Source organism: Macrotis lagotis, chromosome 4 (genome assembly GCF_037893015.1).
Source record: "Macrotis lagotis isolate mMagLag1 chromosome 4, bilby.v1.9.chrom.fasta, whole genome shotgun sequence".
NCBI classification, from domain to species: Eukaryota; Metazoa; Chordata; class Mammalia; order Peramelemorphia; family Peramelidae; genus Macrotis; species Macrotis lagotis.
Window position 1 is genome coordinate 29748279 of NC_133661.1, and position 17874 is coordinate 29766152.

General features: G+C 41.0%; 2 protein-coding genes across 6 annotated transcripts in view; one reads left to right on the forward strand and one right to left on the reverse strand.

The window, feature by feature from the left end:
- Positions 1-14608, forward strand: part of SIRT1 (sirtuin 1) — a 35986-nt gene extending 21378 nt beyond the window's left edge. For all 3 annotated transcript variants that reach the window (XM_074232372.1, XM_074232375.1, XM_074232373.1), the window contains exons 6-9: positions 1919-1998; positions 2585-2771; positions 7419-7964; positions 10170-14608. In XM_074232372.1, the coding sequence (XP_074088473.1) occupies positions 1919-1998; positions 2585-2771; positions 7419-7964; positions 10170-10495 (1139 nt within the window). In that variant the 3' untranslated portion in view covers positions 10496-14608. The remainder of the gene's footprint in view (positions 1-1918; positions 1999-2584; positions 2772-7418; positions 7965-10169) is intronic.
- HERC4 (HECT and RLD domain containing E3 ubiquitin protein ligase 4) overlaps positions 10799-17874 on the reverse strand; it is a 94089-nt gene continuing 87013 nt past the window's right edge. For all 3 annotated transcript variants that reach the window (XM_074232369.1, XM_074232370.1, XM_074232371.1), the window contains one exon: positions 10799-17296. In XM_074232369.1, the coding sequence (XP_074088470.1) occupies positions 17088-17296 (209 nt within the window). In that variant the 3' untranslated portion in view covers positions 10799-17087. The remainder of the gene's footprint in view (positions 17297-17874) is intronic.

Here is a 17874-nt window from a genome sequence, read left to right on the forward strand (position 1 = left end):
TCTGAAGGGCTTACCATGAAAAATGCTGTCCATCCCCAGAGAAAGAACTAAGGGAATCTGAATACAAAGTGAAGCACGCTTTTTTACTTTATTTTTCTTGGGTTTTTATTTTGTTAAATATTTTTTCTTGCAGTATGATTAATATGGAAATATGTTTCTCATGATGGCACATATATAACCTGTATCAAATTGCTTGCCAAATCGATGGGGGGAGGAAGGAGGAGAGATTTTTTTTTGAAGAAGAGAAATTTTTTTTAGGTGTGGTTTTTTTTTGCAAGGCAAATGGAGTTAAGTGGCTTGCCCAAGGCCACACAGCTAGGTAATTATTATTAAGTGAGGCCAGATTTGAACCCAGGTACTCCTGACTCCAAGGCCGGTGCTATATCCACTGGAGAATTTTTTTTTTAAATAATCTTTGAGTTTTACAATTTTTCCCCCATTCTTGCTTCCCTCCCCCCCACCCCCCACAGAAGGCATTTTGTTAGAGTTTACATTGGTTCCATGTTATACATTGATCTCAGTTGAATGTGATACCAGAGAAATCATATCCTTAAGGAAGAAAAATAAAGTATGAGATAGTAAAATTACATAATATAATGCTTCCCCCCCCAATTTGACGGTAAATAGTCTTTGATCTTTGTTCAAAGTTCACAATTCTTTCTCTGGATACAGATGGTATTCTCCATGACAACCCAAAATTGTCCCTGGTTGTTACACTGAAGGGATAAGCAAGTCCATCAGGGTTGATCGTCACCCCCATGTTGCTGTTAGGGTGTACAATATTTCTGGTTCTGCTCATCTCATTCAGCATTAGTTCATGCAAATCTTTCCAGGCTTCCCTGAATTCCCATCCCAAAAGAGAATTTTTTTTTAAATTTTATTTATTTTAAGGCAGTAGGGTTATGACTTGCCCATTGTCACACAGGTAGGAAATTATTAGGTGTCTGAGGTCAGATTTGACCTCAGGTCCTTCTGACTCCAGGGCTGGTGCTCTATCCACTGTACCACCACCTAACTGCCCTCAAAGGAGAGAATTTGTAACTTAATTTTAAAAATGAATTTTAAAAATTATTTTTACACATAATTGAGGAAACAATAAAAAAAATTTTTTTAAATCACTTTGGTGGTGGGAAAGATGAGACCAAATTAAGAAGGCATTAAAATAGCGTGAACCTGGGATGAATTGGGCTGCTAAAGCTAAAGTTAAAATGGATTGAGCACAAATCCTGGAATCAGGAAAGCTTGGGTTCAAATCCTACTTCTTATTAACCTGTGTGACCCTGAACAGAATCACTTAACCTCTGTCTGCTTTGTGTTCCTCATCTGTAAAGTGGGAATTTTACAGGGTTGTTGTGAAGGTCAAACAGGATATTTGTAGTACTCTGCTATGGAAATACTAATATTATTTTTATTTTTAATAAAACTCAAATGGTGACATTAAAGTTGGTCTTTGTAGATAGATTCCAAAATTATATATGAAAACCCTTCAGTCTGGCTCTTCCAACATCAAGTTAACCATCTCCTTTGGGCACTTAAAATGTTTCTACAAGTTTGAGTGACCAGCAACTCATCTCTGAAGATAAATACATGGCCAGTCTTGTCTGGGATTTCTTTTGGAAAGAGCTCCCAGGTTCAGAGGTGCTATGAAGAAGTCTGCATCTTGAATTTGAAGGTGTCGAGGTTTTTAATAATTTTCCATCAATGCTTATCCCCAGATTCACTTGTACCAAGCAAGCCATTGCTGAGCCCTGCATCAGTCTGGGGATGGGAATGTTGAAAAAGGCTTTTTATGTTCAGGGGTCCATCCGTTCTGTTTTAAAGTCAGTTGAGCTGTTTTTGTTCTTTAAGTCTTCTCAAATAGCGCAAGAGAATCTGTGCTCAAGCTTTCTTTTAGTAATTCGGCTCTTGCTCTTTTTAGGTTCCTTTGCAACTGCTTCTTGTTTGATTTGTAAATACAAAGTAGATTCTGAAGCCGTCCGTGATGATATTTTTAATCAGGTAAAGTCGCTTGTGGGTTGAGGGCTGGTTTCTGTTGTCTGAGTATAAAAAGAATCCTGGGTGTGGTTGTTAGGGCCTCTTAGGTCACCTGGGCACCTGTAGGGGACAGCAGCCCTCAACTGGAACAGCAAACGTATTCTGTACTTGTCCTTTTGGAAGTGATGAAATTGGTTGTACACTATAAAGTTGAAGGAGAAAAGAATATAAGTCAATAGTTGTATTAGTGATGTTAAATGAGGATGTAGCAACAAAAACTTTTTAAAAATTTTGATTGAAGATAGCATACCCTGAGCAACATATTCCAATAAATGTCATCAATACATCATAACCAAATACCATCATACCATTAGCCTAGTATATCATATTTCCAAAAGAGCTAACTGTTCCTTGTTCAATCTAATTCATTATTTTCAAAGAATTAGGTAATAGTGATCTTAAAATGCCCATTGATAGTAGATTTGAGAAAAGTTATGTGACTTTAATAACTTGTCTATGATTAAAAAAACATATTTGAGCATCAGTTTGTAAATTTTGACTTTGGGGATTGATTGTGCTGGGGTTTTTTTTCCACATGGTCCACATGTAGGTGGTTCCTCGATGTCCCAGATGCCCCGCTGATGAACCACTTGCCATCATGAAGCCAGAGATTGTATTCTTTGGGGAAAACTTACCAGAGCAGTTTCATAGAGCCATGAAATATGACAAAGATGAAGTTGATCTCCTCATTGTTATTGGGTCTTCTCTGAAAGTAAGACCAGTAGCGCTGATTCCAAGTAAGTTGGTGATGGATTTCTTGGAATGTAATAGAATTTGCATGAGATAACATAGCTAATGAGAACTGGATTATTTTTATGAAATGATTCACTGCAGGAAGTCTTGGGTAGTGCCACCTAGATCCATATCTGAGGGAATTGCCAGTAGCAGCTGGATCCTGGTAGAGCAGTGCCATGGCACAGCTCCTGGGCATCTGCCTGAGGGGATTAGGTTTTCACGAATTATATTTTTGTGGTTTGGGGACCCTTGTCCTTGGGGGGGGAGCTCAGCCACAGACACTTATTATTGTGAGATTCTCCCCGGGCAAATCACTTTTGCCTGTTTTCACATCTGTAAAATGGTAACAGTAATAACAACAATAATAAAATAATAATAATAATAGCTCTTAATTCTTGGGATCATTGTGGGGATCAAATGAGATCCTATTTATCAAATGTTAGCTATCATTTGGGGGTTTTTTTGTTTTGTTTTTTGCAAGGCAAATGGGGTTAAGTGGCTTGCCCAAGGCCACACAGCTAGGTAATTATTAAGTGTCTGAGACTGGATTTGAACCCAGGTGCTCCTGACTCCAAGGCCGGTGCTTTATTCACTGTGCCACCTAGCCGCCCCTATCATTTGTTTATGTTGAAAAAGGCTTTTTATATTTGGTTTAGGGGAGTAATGTTTTAAAGTTATTTCACCACTTTTAGTTGTCATATAATATCCTAAAATGGCAGCCAGTCATTTCCAAAGTGGGAGCCTCCTCTTGATACTTTCTCCTTTTCTCCCCTTTGTCCCTCGATACCCCACACTTCCTGTAATAACCAATTCTAGGGCTTTTCCCCAACACAACCCCACCTATTTTTATTTCCTGACTCCCTCCCTGTCTACTGCTTCTCTCCATTTTGTCAGCTTCCAGCATCCCTCAGGACAATTACCCCCCTACCCACTACTTGGAATTAGTGACATTGTAGACCTCCTTCCATCCCCCTTCATCCTGTGGCTTCATCTGGCTCCCACCCCACCTTCCCATTTTGTTTTGGGTGATGTAGCCACCTGGGATGATGAACATGGTGGGGGGGGTAATCTTATCTTTATCACAGATCTCATGATCCTTCTCACCATAAATTTCATTCACTTTAGGGACAACCACCATAGTTTGTAGTCTTCTGATTCTCTTTAGCTCCTTCCTTTCCCTCGGTAAACACCATTCTGTCATTGTCATCCATATAACATCTCTCTGCTCTGACCTCAACTCTCACAATAGCCTCCTCTTTAGTCTCTCAGCCTCACCCCTTCTGCCTTCTTCAAGTCTTCCTCTACATAGCTGTCAAAGGGATTTCAAATGTGCAGGCTTATCCAGCTTGCTCTTATATTCAGTCAACTCCAATAGTTCCCTATCTATTCCGGGATCAACCACTATTTCATATTTATCTTCTCCTTTAAAAAATATATATTTCTTTTTTTGGGGGGGGGGGGTTGCAAGGCAGTGGGGTTAAATGGCCTGCCCAAGGTCACAAAGCTAGGTAATTATTAAGTGTCTAAGGCCAGATTTGAATTCAGTTCCTCCTGACTCTAGGACCAGTGCTCTATCTGCTGTGCCACTTAGTTGTCCCCTAAAAATGTATATTTCTTATAAATTTTTTATAATATGCATAACTTAGTACATTAGTATTTAGAAATAAGTAAATATACATGTGTGTGGGGGGGATCACATTCTCCAAATACTTATAATTGATAACTGCAGTGTGTGATCAAAAAAGTTTGAAGGATACTATTCTGATCTTTCAGTTTGTCAGAAAAAGGGATGGATGTCAGTCTGGCTTGACCTCTTTTTGATGACGCCACTCTGGGTTTTTTACAGTCCCTCCTTTTCTAGATGTTTACTAACAAATGGTGTGTTCTCGAATTTTGCCAGGAATCAGTCAAGCCTCATTTATGTCAAGTTTGGAGGCTTCCCCTTTTTGGAAATCCAGAACGGTGTTTGCCCTTCACTCTCTTCTGACACCTCTCTCCTTCTCTGATTTTTTCAAGATGACTGACTCCCCACTCACATCTTCTTTCAGTTCGGTGAGGTGCAGATTGTCTGGGCCCATTGACTCTATTGAATTCTCTGGACACTAGTTGAAGCTCAAGAAAAGTAGGGAGATAATAAGAAATCACAAACTTGTTCTCTCTTTTCTGGTTTAACCTTTACTTTTTGAAGGATGAAATAGACATAGAAGTAGGCCTGGAAGTCAGTAGCTGCTCTCTCAGCAGATGGAAAGGTAACTGAAATTCCCTTATCCCTCTGGTATCATATAGTTTGCATTCTCTCCTTCCAGACCTCACTGGTGTTTTCCTTTTGTCTAGGGAATTGCTAACCTCTGTCTCATACTCCAACCCCCTCCTCACCATTCTGTCTCTTATGCAGGAAGCCAGAGGTCAGTCATGGCTCTCATCCCACCAAATCAGTAGTATCAGAGAGGTCAGATTTATCTTTGGGGGAGGATAGAGTTCACTGCAGGATGGAGTTGGTTCCATTTCTGGGTTTTTGTTCTACTGTAAATTTTTTGTGTTTCTATTATTTTTTTCTTTTGTCTTAGTTATTGTCTGTATTTTATGTAAGCACTCCACCAACATTACTGCTTTGCTCCTCTCCCTCTGTCCTCATTCCATGGGCCACTTTTTCTGGCCTGAGCCTTTTGATTTGATTTTTCAAGTCTAGAGGCCAGTAGCATTCACTTTAACTCTCTGAGCAAGAGAGCCTGTTCCACTTGTATTTCGTATTGTGGTCCAGAAATCTTGCTCTGGTTCTGAGATGTCATCCATCTTCTAAAACCTCTGTTTCCATTGGTAAAAATAGCTTTGCTCTTCTGAAGCTCTTTTCTTCATTTGGCAGCAAATGATCTAAACGTTGCCTACTCCTGCCCCTGCCCCCACCCCTAGGTTTGATTTTCTTATCTAGTACTTTCTTGGGTCTGTCTGGCAGAATCACCAGAATCATGTGCCTCCCTTCTAGTTTGATAAGTCTTGGCAGGTTTTTAAAATTTTCTTTTTCGATCTTATTAATGCTATTCTCTGCTCCTTTTAAAACAATGGTCAGTTCTCAGGAACAGTCATCCTCCTTGAACCTAAGAAATGCACGCCAACAACACAAGTGATCATGTTGGTTATGACTAAAAACATAAATGCGACACTACTGTAGCCCACCAGCTCCATGCTTTAACTCTGGTCACCATGTCAGAGTTCTGAAGGCTTTCATTGTTGCCTTCCTTTCTATTGTTGTAGTCATTTCATAAATTGTTCAGAATACTTTACTTTGTAGTTCATACAAATCTTCCTTAATTTCTCTGAATTGCTCATATTTATTTCTTATGGTATGATTTTATTCCATTATATTAAATACCAGTTTGGTCAGTTATTTCCTAGTCACTGGATACCCACTTTCATAGGGTGTCCTCATATATCCTGGATATGTATCAGTATAGTTAATGAATCTGAAGTCAGATTCCAGCTATGCCATTTAGTTCCCATTTATACAGTGCTCTGAAGGTGTACAAAGTACCTTTTCTCCCTGGGTTCTCATGAAATAAGCACCTTACTTATAAAGTAACTTATAAATGTAAGCATATTAGTGTTAATTGTCAAGTGATAAATGAAATTTTCACTGTAGCTACTTTTTTGGATTTGAAAAGTTAAATTTAAGAGAACTCAAATCTTTAGTTTGACTTATTTATTTTAAGGTTTGATAAATTCAAATAGGTCAGCACACCAGCTTCAAAATAACACTTTATAGAAAAAGAAACTGAACCTGGTCAAAATTCATGCTGGTGAAAGGGAAGGGGGCTTGTCTAGTTTCTGTCATCACTAAAGGATAACTGTTCTTCCTGTGATGAGCTGAAGAGTTGATTTTATTTCATTGTCATAAGTGACCTGAAAAGTCTGGGTCTTTAAAACCAGTAGGTCCTAAAGGTAGGAATTAGGAAAGCAGACCTTCCCAGGCTGTTGATGTCGAATTCCCTTCTGTTTGTGCTTGGGATACACTTTGAGGTTCCATGAGGTAGTATACTCCAAAGGAAAAGGTGTGTGTGTGTCTGTGTGTCTGTGTGTGCCTATCTATGTGTGTTTCTGTATGTGTGTATGTGTCTGTCTCTGTGTTCATTCTTGCGCACTTCTTCTCCATCCACCTGACATCACAGAACTCTGGTGAGGTGGGGGGAACTCAGGACATGGGGGCCCAGGACTGAGCACATCAAATCTCTGCTCTCTGAACTGTTGGTGATGCAGCACTCCAGTAGAAGGAGAGTTCGGGGGTCCCTTGGGGCTCTGCCCTTCATGCTTGTTGACACGTTTCACATTTCTTCCCATTCTAATAAATGTCTTTTTCCTTTTTCTCATTGCTCTCCATCCTTTCTGTTGTCATTCTTTTAAGAACACATTTGAGGTCATCCAAGTTTTGGGAGGACATAGGGCCTGTATCTCAATCTATACAAGCTTCTCAGGTTGCTTTCATTCCTCTCCACCTGGTCAAGGCCTCTGGAATGCTTCAGAGCCCTGGGTGGCTCTTCTTGGGCCCAGGTCTGGGCAGATCAGGTCCTTGTCAGCAGATTTAGGTGGCACATCTTTCCAGCCAGGTTGTCTGGTTGCCTGACTTTGTCACCACCCTCTGTTCCCGTTGTTCCCAGGTTCCATACCCCATGAAGTGCCTCAGATCCTGATTAACAGGGAACCTTTGCCTCACCTGCACTTTGACGTCGAGCTTCTGGGGGACTGTGATGTCATCATCAATGAGCTCTGCCAGCGGCTGGGCGGCGAATACAGCCGGCTCTGCTCCAACCCAATGAAGCTTTCAGAGATCACAGAAAAGCCTCCACGAACCCAGAGAGATCTGGGCGCTCAGTGGGCAGGACTGCCCCCCACACCTCTTAACATTTCGGAAGACTCTAGTTCCCCCGGAAGAACTTCCCCACCAGACTCTTGGGCATCAGAGAGGAGACCTGGGGACTCTGAGGAGGGGGCCGCCTCAAGGCGGGGCTGCAAGGCAGAGAAGTCACCAACAGAAGGGCGAGCACCTTCAGGACATGCCGTGACCATCACAGAGCAGCCTGAGGATCCGGGCGCCAACAGCGGGGAGAACAGAGAGAAAAATGAAAGAACTTCAGTTGTGGAAACGCTGAGGAAGTGCTGGCCCAACAGACTTGCGAAAGAGCAGATCAGTAAGCGACTTGATGGTAAGTAACTGGTGTCGATCCATTTGGAAAACTTATAACATTGGTAACCTGTGTAACTCGGCACCTCAGCAGGCGAGTTACCAGAGCTGTGCTGGGTGATTAGGTGGGACTGTGCACAATGTGAACAGAGCAGTGCAAGCCCTCCTTGGGAAGGTGTCTTCTCTTGAAAGAACCATCAGCTCTTGTGGGAAAGGGGTCCCCAGCTGGGGGTGTGAAGGGTGAATGGCACCACCCCCCCTAAATCTAGTAACGTCCTTGGTTAGAAATAATTCTGGGTTTCATTCTTTATGCACACGTGACTCGTTTCTCAACAATACACTGTAAGGGGGCAGCTAGGTGGTGCAGTAGATAGAGCACCAGCCCTGGAGTCAGGAGGACCTGAGTTCAAATGTGACCTCAGACACTTAATAAGTACCTAGCTGTGTGGCCTTGGGCAAGTCACTTAACCCTATCGCCTTGCAAAAACCTAAAAAAACAAACGACAACAAAAAAAAAAATACTGTAAAGGAACCTGGTGTCTTTGCTATGAACCTAGCCTGGCATCTTAGGGACACTGCTCCTGAAGGTTGGTCTCCTTAGAGAAGCCCCCTCCCTCCCCTGTGGGGAGGGGCTTTTCCCCTGACCCGGCCACAAATGTTTCAGGGCAGTAGACTCATCACGTCTGCTCCTCAGGGTGAGGTGGCTCACCAGAGAGAACTGAAGCCCTTTGGGCAGAATTCCTGGCCTTCCCTTTAACGCCAGCAGGTCTGAATGGTCATGGGCAAACTGGTTAGAGGGCAGTGAACTGTCATTTTGTTTTTAGATTCCTGAAGTTAGTCTAAAGCAGAAAGGACCGAGTGCCTGGCTGCCTGAACTTAAGTCCTGGTGATGCTGCAGACCTGGGGGTGGCTCCCCTTGGTTTCCCTGCTGGCAGTGACCAGGATGGGGGCATGTTTTGATGATGCTGTCTCTTCTAACCTGCACAGTTTTGGCTGTTGAGGGCATCCCCTTCTGAAGCTGAGCACCCTGGGGCATAGGTGACCTCGGCAGAGATAGAGAAGATATTAAGAGATCCCCCCCCCCCCCATCATCCTTAAAAGATTGAAAACTCTGGGAACCTTGAAAAGATTTTTGTTTCCATTTGGGACTAGAGGGGAGGGAAGCAGTAAACTGTCAGGAATGAATAGTAGAAAGGGAAGTGGGCCTGAAGAAGAGGAGGAGGGCTTGGCCCATCTCTCAAAGGTCCCCAGGCAATTGGGTTGTGCAGAGCGCTGGCTTCAGTTAGGCCTAGAGCCTTCAGGGTCCAACTGCTCTGATCCCTGGGAAAGGTTGAATCTTGACTTGTTTGTAAGTTGAGCAGGTTCCCAAATAAATAAATGCCCCTTCCCTGTTCCTCCTCCTTTACTGACAACTTCTAGTTCAGATTTTGAGACTGTCAGAACGTGGTTTTGTAAAGATGTCCATCCATTCTGTCACTTAAACATGGAGTATTTCTCAAACAAAATCATCTTTTAGGAGGACACAAATGATTTGCCAAACTTCAAGTATTCATTAATATGAGAGACAAACATTGCAGTGGTCCTCATTAATGAAAACTTAGAAGATAAAAGGCCCTGTCTTGCATTGAACATGCTGCCTAAGGAAGCCAAGCTAAAGAAAGAGAGGATATTTTTTTTAAAGGAATCATGAGGAATCTTAAAGGTCTAATTTAAAAATTAGCTGTACTAGATCTTAAACTATATTATAAAACAGCAGTCATCAAAACTGGCTAAGAAATGGAGAAGCAGAGTAGTGGAATAGATTATAAAATTATATTTAATTATAAAATTAAAAAGGGAATTTTAAAAAGAGGAATTCTTTTTTAGTGAGAAACCTGTCTTAAAAAGGAGAAGATACAATTTTAAGATACATCCAAAAGAGGTATGCTCTTAGGCTGCTAGAAAAAGATGAATTAACTTTTTTCCTCACAAGATAGCTATTTTTATTTTTTGACCAAGCAATGGGCTTAAGTGATTTGCCCAAGGTCACACAGCTAAATAAGTGTCTGAGTCTGAATTTGAATTCAGATCTCCTGACTCCAGGGCCAGTGCTCCACTGCGCCCCCTAGCTGCCCCCAAGATAGTTATTTTAAAATGAAATAAATTTGTCTGCATTACCAGAAAGAACTGACAGTTATGAGCAGAAAATAACATTGATCTCCTTTTTGTCTCACAATCTGATTTTAAGGTAACCAGTACCTCTTTTTACCACCAAATCGCTATATTTTTCACGGCGCCGAGGTCTACTCAGATTCTGAAGATGATGTCCTGTCCTCCAGTTCTTGTGGCAGCAACAGTGACAGTGGAACCTGCCACAGCCCAAGTCTGGAAGAGCCCATGGAGGATGAGAGTGAGATGGAGGAATTCTATAACGGCTTGGAGGAGGATCCCGATGTTCCCGAGCAAGGTGGAGTGGGCTATGTGTGCGACGGTGACAACCAGTGCGCAGTGAATGAGGCCATGTCCGGCAAGGACGAGGCAGCTGAAGTCAACCATCCAGCCAACAGATTATAATGTCATCTTTGCCTGGTTTACAGGACCTTTCCCACCAGCATTAGGAACTTTGGCATGTCAGAATGAATGTTTACTTCTGAACTTGAGAGAGCAAGGAAAACTTAGAAGGGTGTGGTGTTGATAGTTCAACCAGATTTTCATGTATAATTTTTACTTTTTTGGTAATTCTACAATTGTACACTCAACACTAACTTTTTTAAAAGAAAGGTAAGGTACTAAGTATCTTTAGTCAGCTATTAGTCACAATGTTCACTTTTCTCCAAGATTCATTTTGTGTGATAATGCATCTGTATGTATATATAGTTTGGGGTTTGGCTTTTTTTTTTTTGGTTGGGGGGTACCTAGTGAACTTCAACATTTTAAAATTTTCCAAAAGCCATTGGATGTTAAATTAATATAAAGGGAACAGCTAATCTAGACCAAAGACTGGTATTTATCACAATTTTTTCTTTGTATCATTTTGAATGGTTGTTTCACACCTTCATGCTTCTGTTCTGCTAAATTTTTTATTCAACAGAGAATCTCCCCCCCCCTTTAAAAAAACACTGGCATTTTCAAGGACTTTAGTGGCAGCTAACTTTAATTTTTTTGGTCTCAAAAACCTGTAATGTTTGTAGATTGAAGTTGATGAAACCTGGGAAAGCACCGTTTAAGTCTTTCATAAGACATGGGGCTGAAGACATGATCAGGAACATTTTGTTTAAACAAAGAAGACTTTTAAGATTTCCTGTGGATGGGTTAGCATTGTCTATACCATATTCTAAAACTCAAGTGGAAAACCTTGGCTCCAAATGCTTTGGAAGTGTTTCCGTCTGAGGTGCCTCGCTGGATCCCCTGGTTTAGAAGATCCTTTACCATTATCCTGTAAATACCTATCACTGTGGTACAGCTTGCATTGGTCCTTTTCCATAAACATTAAACTGCCAAGATGTGAATATGCAAAGCTTTTTTGAATCTGTAATAATGGTACTTCTAACAGGGGAGAGTATTCTCTCTCATCTATATATACATACTACATACATAGTATGCATATATATATATATATACATATATATATGTATATATATGTATATATTTGGTTTTTTGAACTGCTGTTTTCCCTTCCCAAATACCACAGGAAAGTGACAGGAAGCTGATTAGAATTCCAAAGTGATGCAAATTCAGTCTAGTTTGCCAGAAAGTCTGCCTCTGAGAGGGCCCACCCACCTCCCCCTCCCATTTTGGAGGATTTGGGATCTTAGAAATGATTTTTCTAGTTTGGGATGACAGCTCGCCGTGGGGCAGAAGGTCCTAGTCAAGTGAAAGAAACTAGTTCCTATAACGTAGCTTTGTCACAGTAGCCTGCCTTAAAAGTACATCTCAGTTCCTCAGCTAGATTTTCCAGCTTTCTGAAGTTCATATTTTGTAAAATTGCATAGTAAATAAAGCATTTATTTTCCAAACCACTTTTTCAACATGACCCAAAAATGACAGATTATTTGTATTTTGCTTTAATATTTATTACACTGTTTAGTAAGGTTTTGAAATTATAGCTGTTCTTTAAGCATAAAACACCAATTAGGACCATAACTGCCAGAAAAACAATTGTTTTAAAAATGGACATTTGTTATTCTAAAAGATGTTGGCATGTCGTCTTGAAGTCTAAATTCTAAAAGATCTCAGAACTCATTTGGTTCCATTAAAGAATGCAGTATATTTCATTTTCATTTGCATGATACAATGTGTTTGTGCTATAGATGATATTTTAAATTGAAAGATTTCTGTTTTAAATTATTTTTACAGTGAGGATTGTTTTCAGCTCTTTTTATATTGTATATATAGTGTCTTTTATGTAATCTACTGGCCTGTTTTGTAGACTGTTTCAAATGACTGGCTCCCTGCAACTTTTGAAATACGAAAACAGTGTTTTATACTTGTACACCCTGTTAAAGTCTATTAAAAATTGGCATTTGACTTTTTTTTTCTGTTAAACACTTGCATTTTTCCAAGTATACTAAGAATTGATGAAACGAAGGGATTTTCTCGCCTCTTTTGTGTATAAAGGGTCCTTTAACCAGCAGATAGACCCCTTGACTTTCCTAACTTACTTCATGTCAAAGACCATTAGAGCAGGTGAAGAAGCTCTGGTCTCCAGCGGATCTCATCATGGTTAATGGAAGAGGCAGGACTAGAACCCGGGTCTCCCGAATTCCCAGCCCCAGAGTTGCCACATGCCTGCTACCTGGGTATCTTCCTTTCTCTGGTACGTCTGCCTAGAAGCACCAAATGAGTGTTAACGTCTGGATCCCAGTTATTCTAGTGATACCTTGAACTTAACCATGAATGACACTGGTTCATGTTCTTAATAACTTAAAGAGAAAATCCATGAGGAGGGCAATGGCAGCACTAAACCTTTAGGATGCTGGAAAAGTCATCACAGCTGCCACCCAACAAGAGAGACCAAGCAATAAGGCGAATGGAGTACTAAGGTCAACGGGCGGGCAGTGCCTCGGAGGCACGAGGACTCGTGGTCACCCACCAAAGCAGGTTTTGGTATCTCAAAGCTTGTCCTTTTTCACATGCTGTTCTTAAGACTATGTTCTTAAGATCTCTGTACTAGCGATTGCTACATTACTCCCTTTCCTGGTCCTGTGTGTTGGATGTTATAAAGCTATTTTGGTCTTGCAAACTCAACCTGCTCATGGCTGCCCACCATGCAGATATTCTTTCCCCAATTGTTCTCATATTTTTATTCTTAGGTTCCCAAGAGGGCACTATGGGAAAATACTGATTTTTAAAAGAGATGATTTTTGTAGTAGAAAACAATTTGGAGTTCTGGATGTACTGCAGTTTTCCAAACTCGGTCTGGTTTGACCAATGCTGTTTGTTCATTAGGGACTGGACTGGTTCAGCTTTGCACTATTTTAGTAAAAGGATTTGGCTAGAAACGGTTACAATATCACAAAGTGTTATAACTTACCTGGAAGAAATGACATATAGTTTGTAGATGCACTTTATGTTGAATTTTATGCTGACCACATTTAATCATTTTTTTAAAGATTGCTATTAGACAAATATAGTATGTAATTCATAAATAAGCATTTCTTTTAAAACATTTAGTTATTACATTAGGCCTTACCCAGTAGTATGGGATACACACACAGCCCCCAAGACAGTAAAGTATCCTGGTTTTTTTTTAACTTCTGAGTGGATGAAAATAAGGAGAAAATACTAACCTGAGGAACTCAGTAACATCATTAAGTGTTAGAAGCCTTCATCGAAGATGGAGGTGGCAGAAATAGCAGGAAGCTGCTTCATAGCATCCCCTAATGGTTTTCAAAACCCAAGAACCCTTTTAGACCTTCACCTAGGAAAGCTGGGAGGTGAACGGGGATGGGCAGTAGCCGACTCTACCCTTTGCAGCCTCCGAGCCGGCCTTCCAGCAGGGGAAGAAACCAAAGGGTGTTGTCCTAAGGTTCTCTCTGGTATCACAGCTTCATTTGGGACGGCCAAGGGAGGCCAGGAGTAGCAACTGCTGTCATGGTTTCCTTCGCTCTAACAATGCTTTCCAATAGAGCTCGGCCTGTCTGAACTGTATTCTGAGCTGGACCCAGAATTGCAAAGGACACTAAAGGACTGAAGGGCAACATTAGGGTGGGTAGGCTTGGAGGTGAAACGAAAGGTAGTAAGGGAGCGTGGAGAGGTAGGGTCCAGGATTGCTCATTTCTGTAGATTGTCTATTGGTTGGTGTGCTCATCTGTCCAGCCAGCCATGGGCACGATTCCTGTAACTGAGGGGCAATCTAGTAGGGGAGATGGGGAAACAATCTGCTCCTAAACTAGCATTCTTGTATATGCGCCATTTTATGGGTCAGCTAAAAGTGGCTTTTCTGAGGCAATAAGTGAAAATGTCTTCCACTCACTTGGCATGAAAAAAGTATTCAACTGTGTCAAAATGTTGAAAATAAAAGTATTTTAGGTATACAAAGAAGTTGGCCATAAACTGGAAAAAAGCCAGAGTATGGGTCCTTATTTGTGCTGAGGAGGAGGTTTTTCCTGTCTTTGGTGTAAATCTGTTAATAAACTACTGTTAAGTTTTTGAAACTTATTCTGATATTAAACTATTTTAATTTAATCTATGATCTCTTTGTTTTTGTTGGTCTTATGAATCCAGTTGTCTATAAACTGAACTGCTATGGTTGGAGAGGAAAAGCAAGGATTTCTTCACTGTGGCAGGACACTGGCCCAAGCTGCATGCACTTCACCCCCTCCCTCCCCCCAGCCCCCAATTCAAGACTAGCTCCATCTCATTGGTCAGCAGGTTCACCTTCCACGGGACTCCCAATTGTGTCTTCCCAACGTCCCTTGGGTTCATCAAAGTATCGAAGTCATGTCACAGCTTCTTTCTACTGCCAATGTTACAATTTCCAGATAAAAACTGCGCCTGCACTCACTGGAAGCAAGAGGGTCTGCCGGCCCACCATAAAGCTCTGTCCCTCCCCCAGAACAGGGCTGCCCAGTCAATAGTACTCAGCGACTACAAGTAGTTATGAAGTCTAAATCCACCTCCACAAAATCCATTTTAGAGAAATCAGTTGGAGAGTCTGCGAAATGCAAATCACTCAGCTCAGAATTACAGGGATGAAGGACCTTGTATTTCTTTCTCTAAGGTGATGGTGCTGAGAGACTTAGAAGTCCAATATAAAATGAAATGTGATGGGGGGGACATGGCAGGACTAGGGGGTCTGAGGAGTTGGGGGGGGGGGGCGGCCTTTGTGGAGGCCAGACGCATCTCGGACTGAGGTCCAAGATGGAACTCACTCTCTCTGCTCCTCTAGCCCCCTACACCAATCTGTCTGAGCCCTTTCTGGGTGCCCACGAGCCCACGTCTTCTCCCATACCCACAATTAACTAAATAGAGCCCCAGTCTAGGCTCTTCTAAGCTCACAGCCTCTGTCTCTTCACTCCCTTCAGAGGACTGGCTACCAAGAGACTTCTATAGCACAGGCCTCTCCTCCACAAACTTGGGATATGTTATCCTTCCTCAGTGTAATGATGGGCTTTCCATCTTTCTCTGCCTACATTTCAGCCAGAATTTGGGATGATTTCATGACCTTTGACACATGCTGTTCTTCAGGTCTGTTCCCATCCCTCTCCCCACAGCGGGCTCCCTTTCTGGTTTCTGCAGTGCTTTGGGCTTTTTTTTGCTTTTGGATCACTAACACCTAGCACAGCGACCTGGTCGCAGTAGAAGTCCTCAAGGAAAGTTTGTTGTGTAGACAGTTGATGCCTCAGGGAATCCAGGGCTGGGAGCCAGTTCTGCTTCATCTGGGCCATGTCCTGGTGTCCTATTTGACTCATCCTTGGGAAACAACCATACCGAGCCCCTAAAGACTGCAAAGATGGAGGAATTCACCAGTAGAGATTTTCCTATTAACTTTACTATAAAGATAGGTGAAAAAGGAAAGGAAAATAAAACATTTTAAAGTCTTGCTCTTCAAACCTTCTTTGAAATTACCTTGACGAGTGCTGGATCTTACATGAGAACCACTGAAAGTTTAATTATTAAACAATAAATCTTTATTCAAGCATTTTATTTAAAGTTTTCATCGCATTTTATAAATTTAAAAAATAACTATCTGCACCATAGCTGAAAGTCAAACACATACTGCATACCAGCACCCATTTCAGGACTTAATGACATGAGCAGAACAAAATCTGAAAGTGTTTCCAGTCACCATCAGCATCTGAAAACAGTTTTCTTCAATTAAAAAACCCCCGAAAGAAGATTCTTCTACATAAGCCCAAAGCACTGTGGACAATGTGACTCCAGGGAACCTTCCCCGTGGGTATTTTTCAAAGCTGAGAGAAGGGTGTTGGAGCTCAGAAGGGTGCCCACTCCTATCACTGGCACCCATGGGAAAGCCCCCTTTCCACTGCTAAATGAACCATGCTGCAACATCACCACAGGACTCCAGAGGAAGGACCTAGAAGCCAGATCTGGGACACAGCAAGATACTAGAAAACGCTTCGAGGACAAAACAAGGTCTACACGTTTACCCTTATTATTTCTGCTACTTGGATTTCTAAGAAACCAAGAAAAAAAAATTTAATGGTCATAATTTTTAACCCATAAAAGTCATTCCAGTTCAATTACACCATAGAAACTGTACTGGTATCAGAACGTAACTATTTTATTACAAAAACTTTAACATTATTTACAAAATGAAAAATAATCAAGTGACTATTGCAAACCAAAGTTAAAGGTTTCTCACCCAGTGATTTGAAAAGAATTAAGCAACCATTCCATGCACTCTCACACCAAGATCGTTTTTGTCATAGGCAGACCATTAAAATTCATGTTAGTGAAACTTGAATGTATCCACAATACTTGCAAGTTTATTGGTAGATGACAAAAAAGTGTCCATGGTTCTGTACAGTAAAGTCTAATATTAACAGAGTTTGTTCGTTTTCTTTTAGGACTTTTTGGCTTTCATGAATATCTGAATGTCACAGAACATTGAGCATTTATTATCTGATCACCTCTGTCACCTTGTCCACTGAACTCACCACCACAAGAAAGACACAAAGAATAGTTAGAATACCTCTACAAGTTATATTAAACTGAAGCCTTCGTTGTGATCAATGGCCTGGATCAGTTTAGAGCGTAGAGTTTCTTTCTCTGTGTATTTTGGAAGATCAAGAAGATTAAAACAGGTGTGGGAGACCGGGAGGTAGGCCTCTCCGCCTCCAGTTGACTGAATGACCAGTTTAAGACTCTTCATACCAAGAATAGGGATCCGATCACTACCTGTCAAAAATACTATCACAAGAAATTTTTTTTAAATGAAAACTTAAGACAAACACCTGCATTACAAAAGCACTATTCAAATACATAAAATCTTTAGTTATTGATGTACTAAAGCCAATGCTGCCAACGAGTCCTGTGAATAGGTTTCCCAAATTTGTAAAGTGGTAACAGACACACTGAAACCCACTTGCTGAAATTTGTTTTTACAAATTAGCTTTGCCCAAAGCAACTGCTTACCAGCAAATATTTTTAGAACTGCCCTACTGACCGTGAAGCAGATCACTGAAATACACATATGGCATGTGGGATAGTTCACACACCAAACGACACTGTTTTCATTACTTTTTTGTTTCTGACCAACCTCATCACTTTATTTACCAGATTTGGTTTTAAGTGATTTTTTGCTGTTTCTAAAAATGTGATCTTCTCAAAGAACAAAGGAAGATTTTTTTACATCAATTGAGAGTATTAATGATTAAGTCTATTCCAAAAGAGAAATTTCTATAATGTTCTGAATAATAGCAATATTATCAGAAGCGACATACTCCCACAATGTCCTCTCTGAAAGACATGGACATTTAAATGCAAAA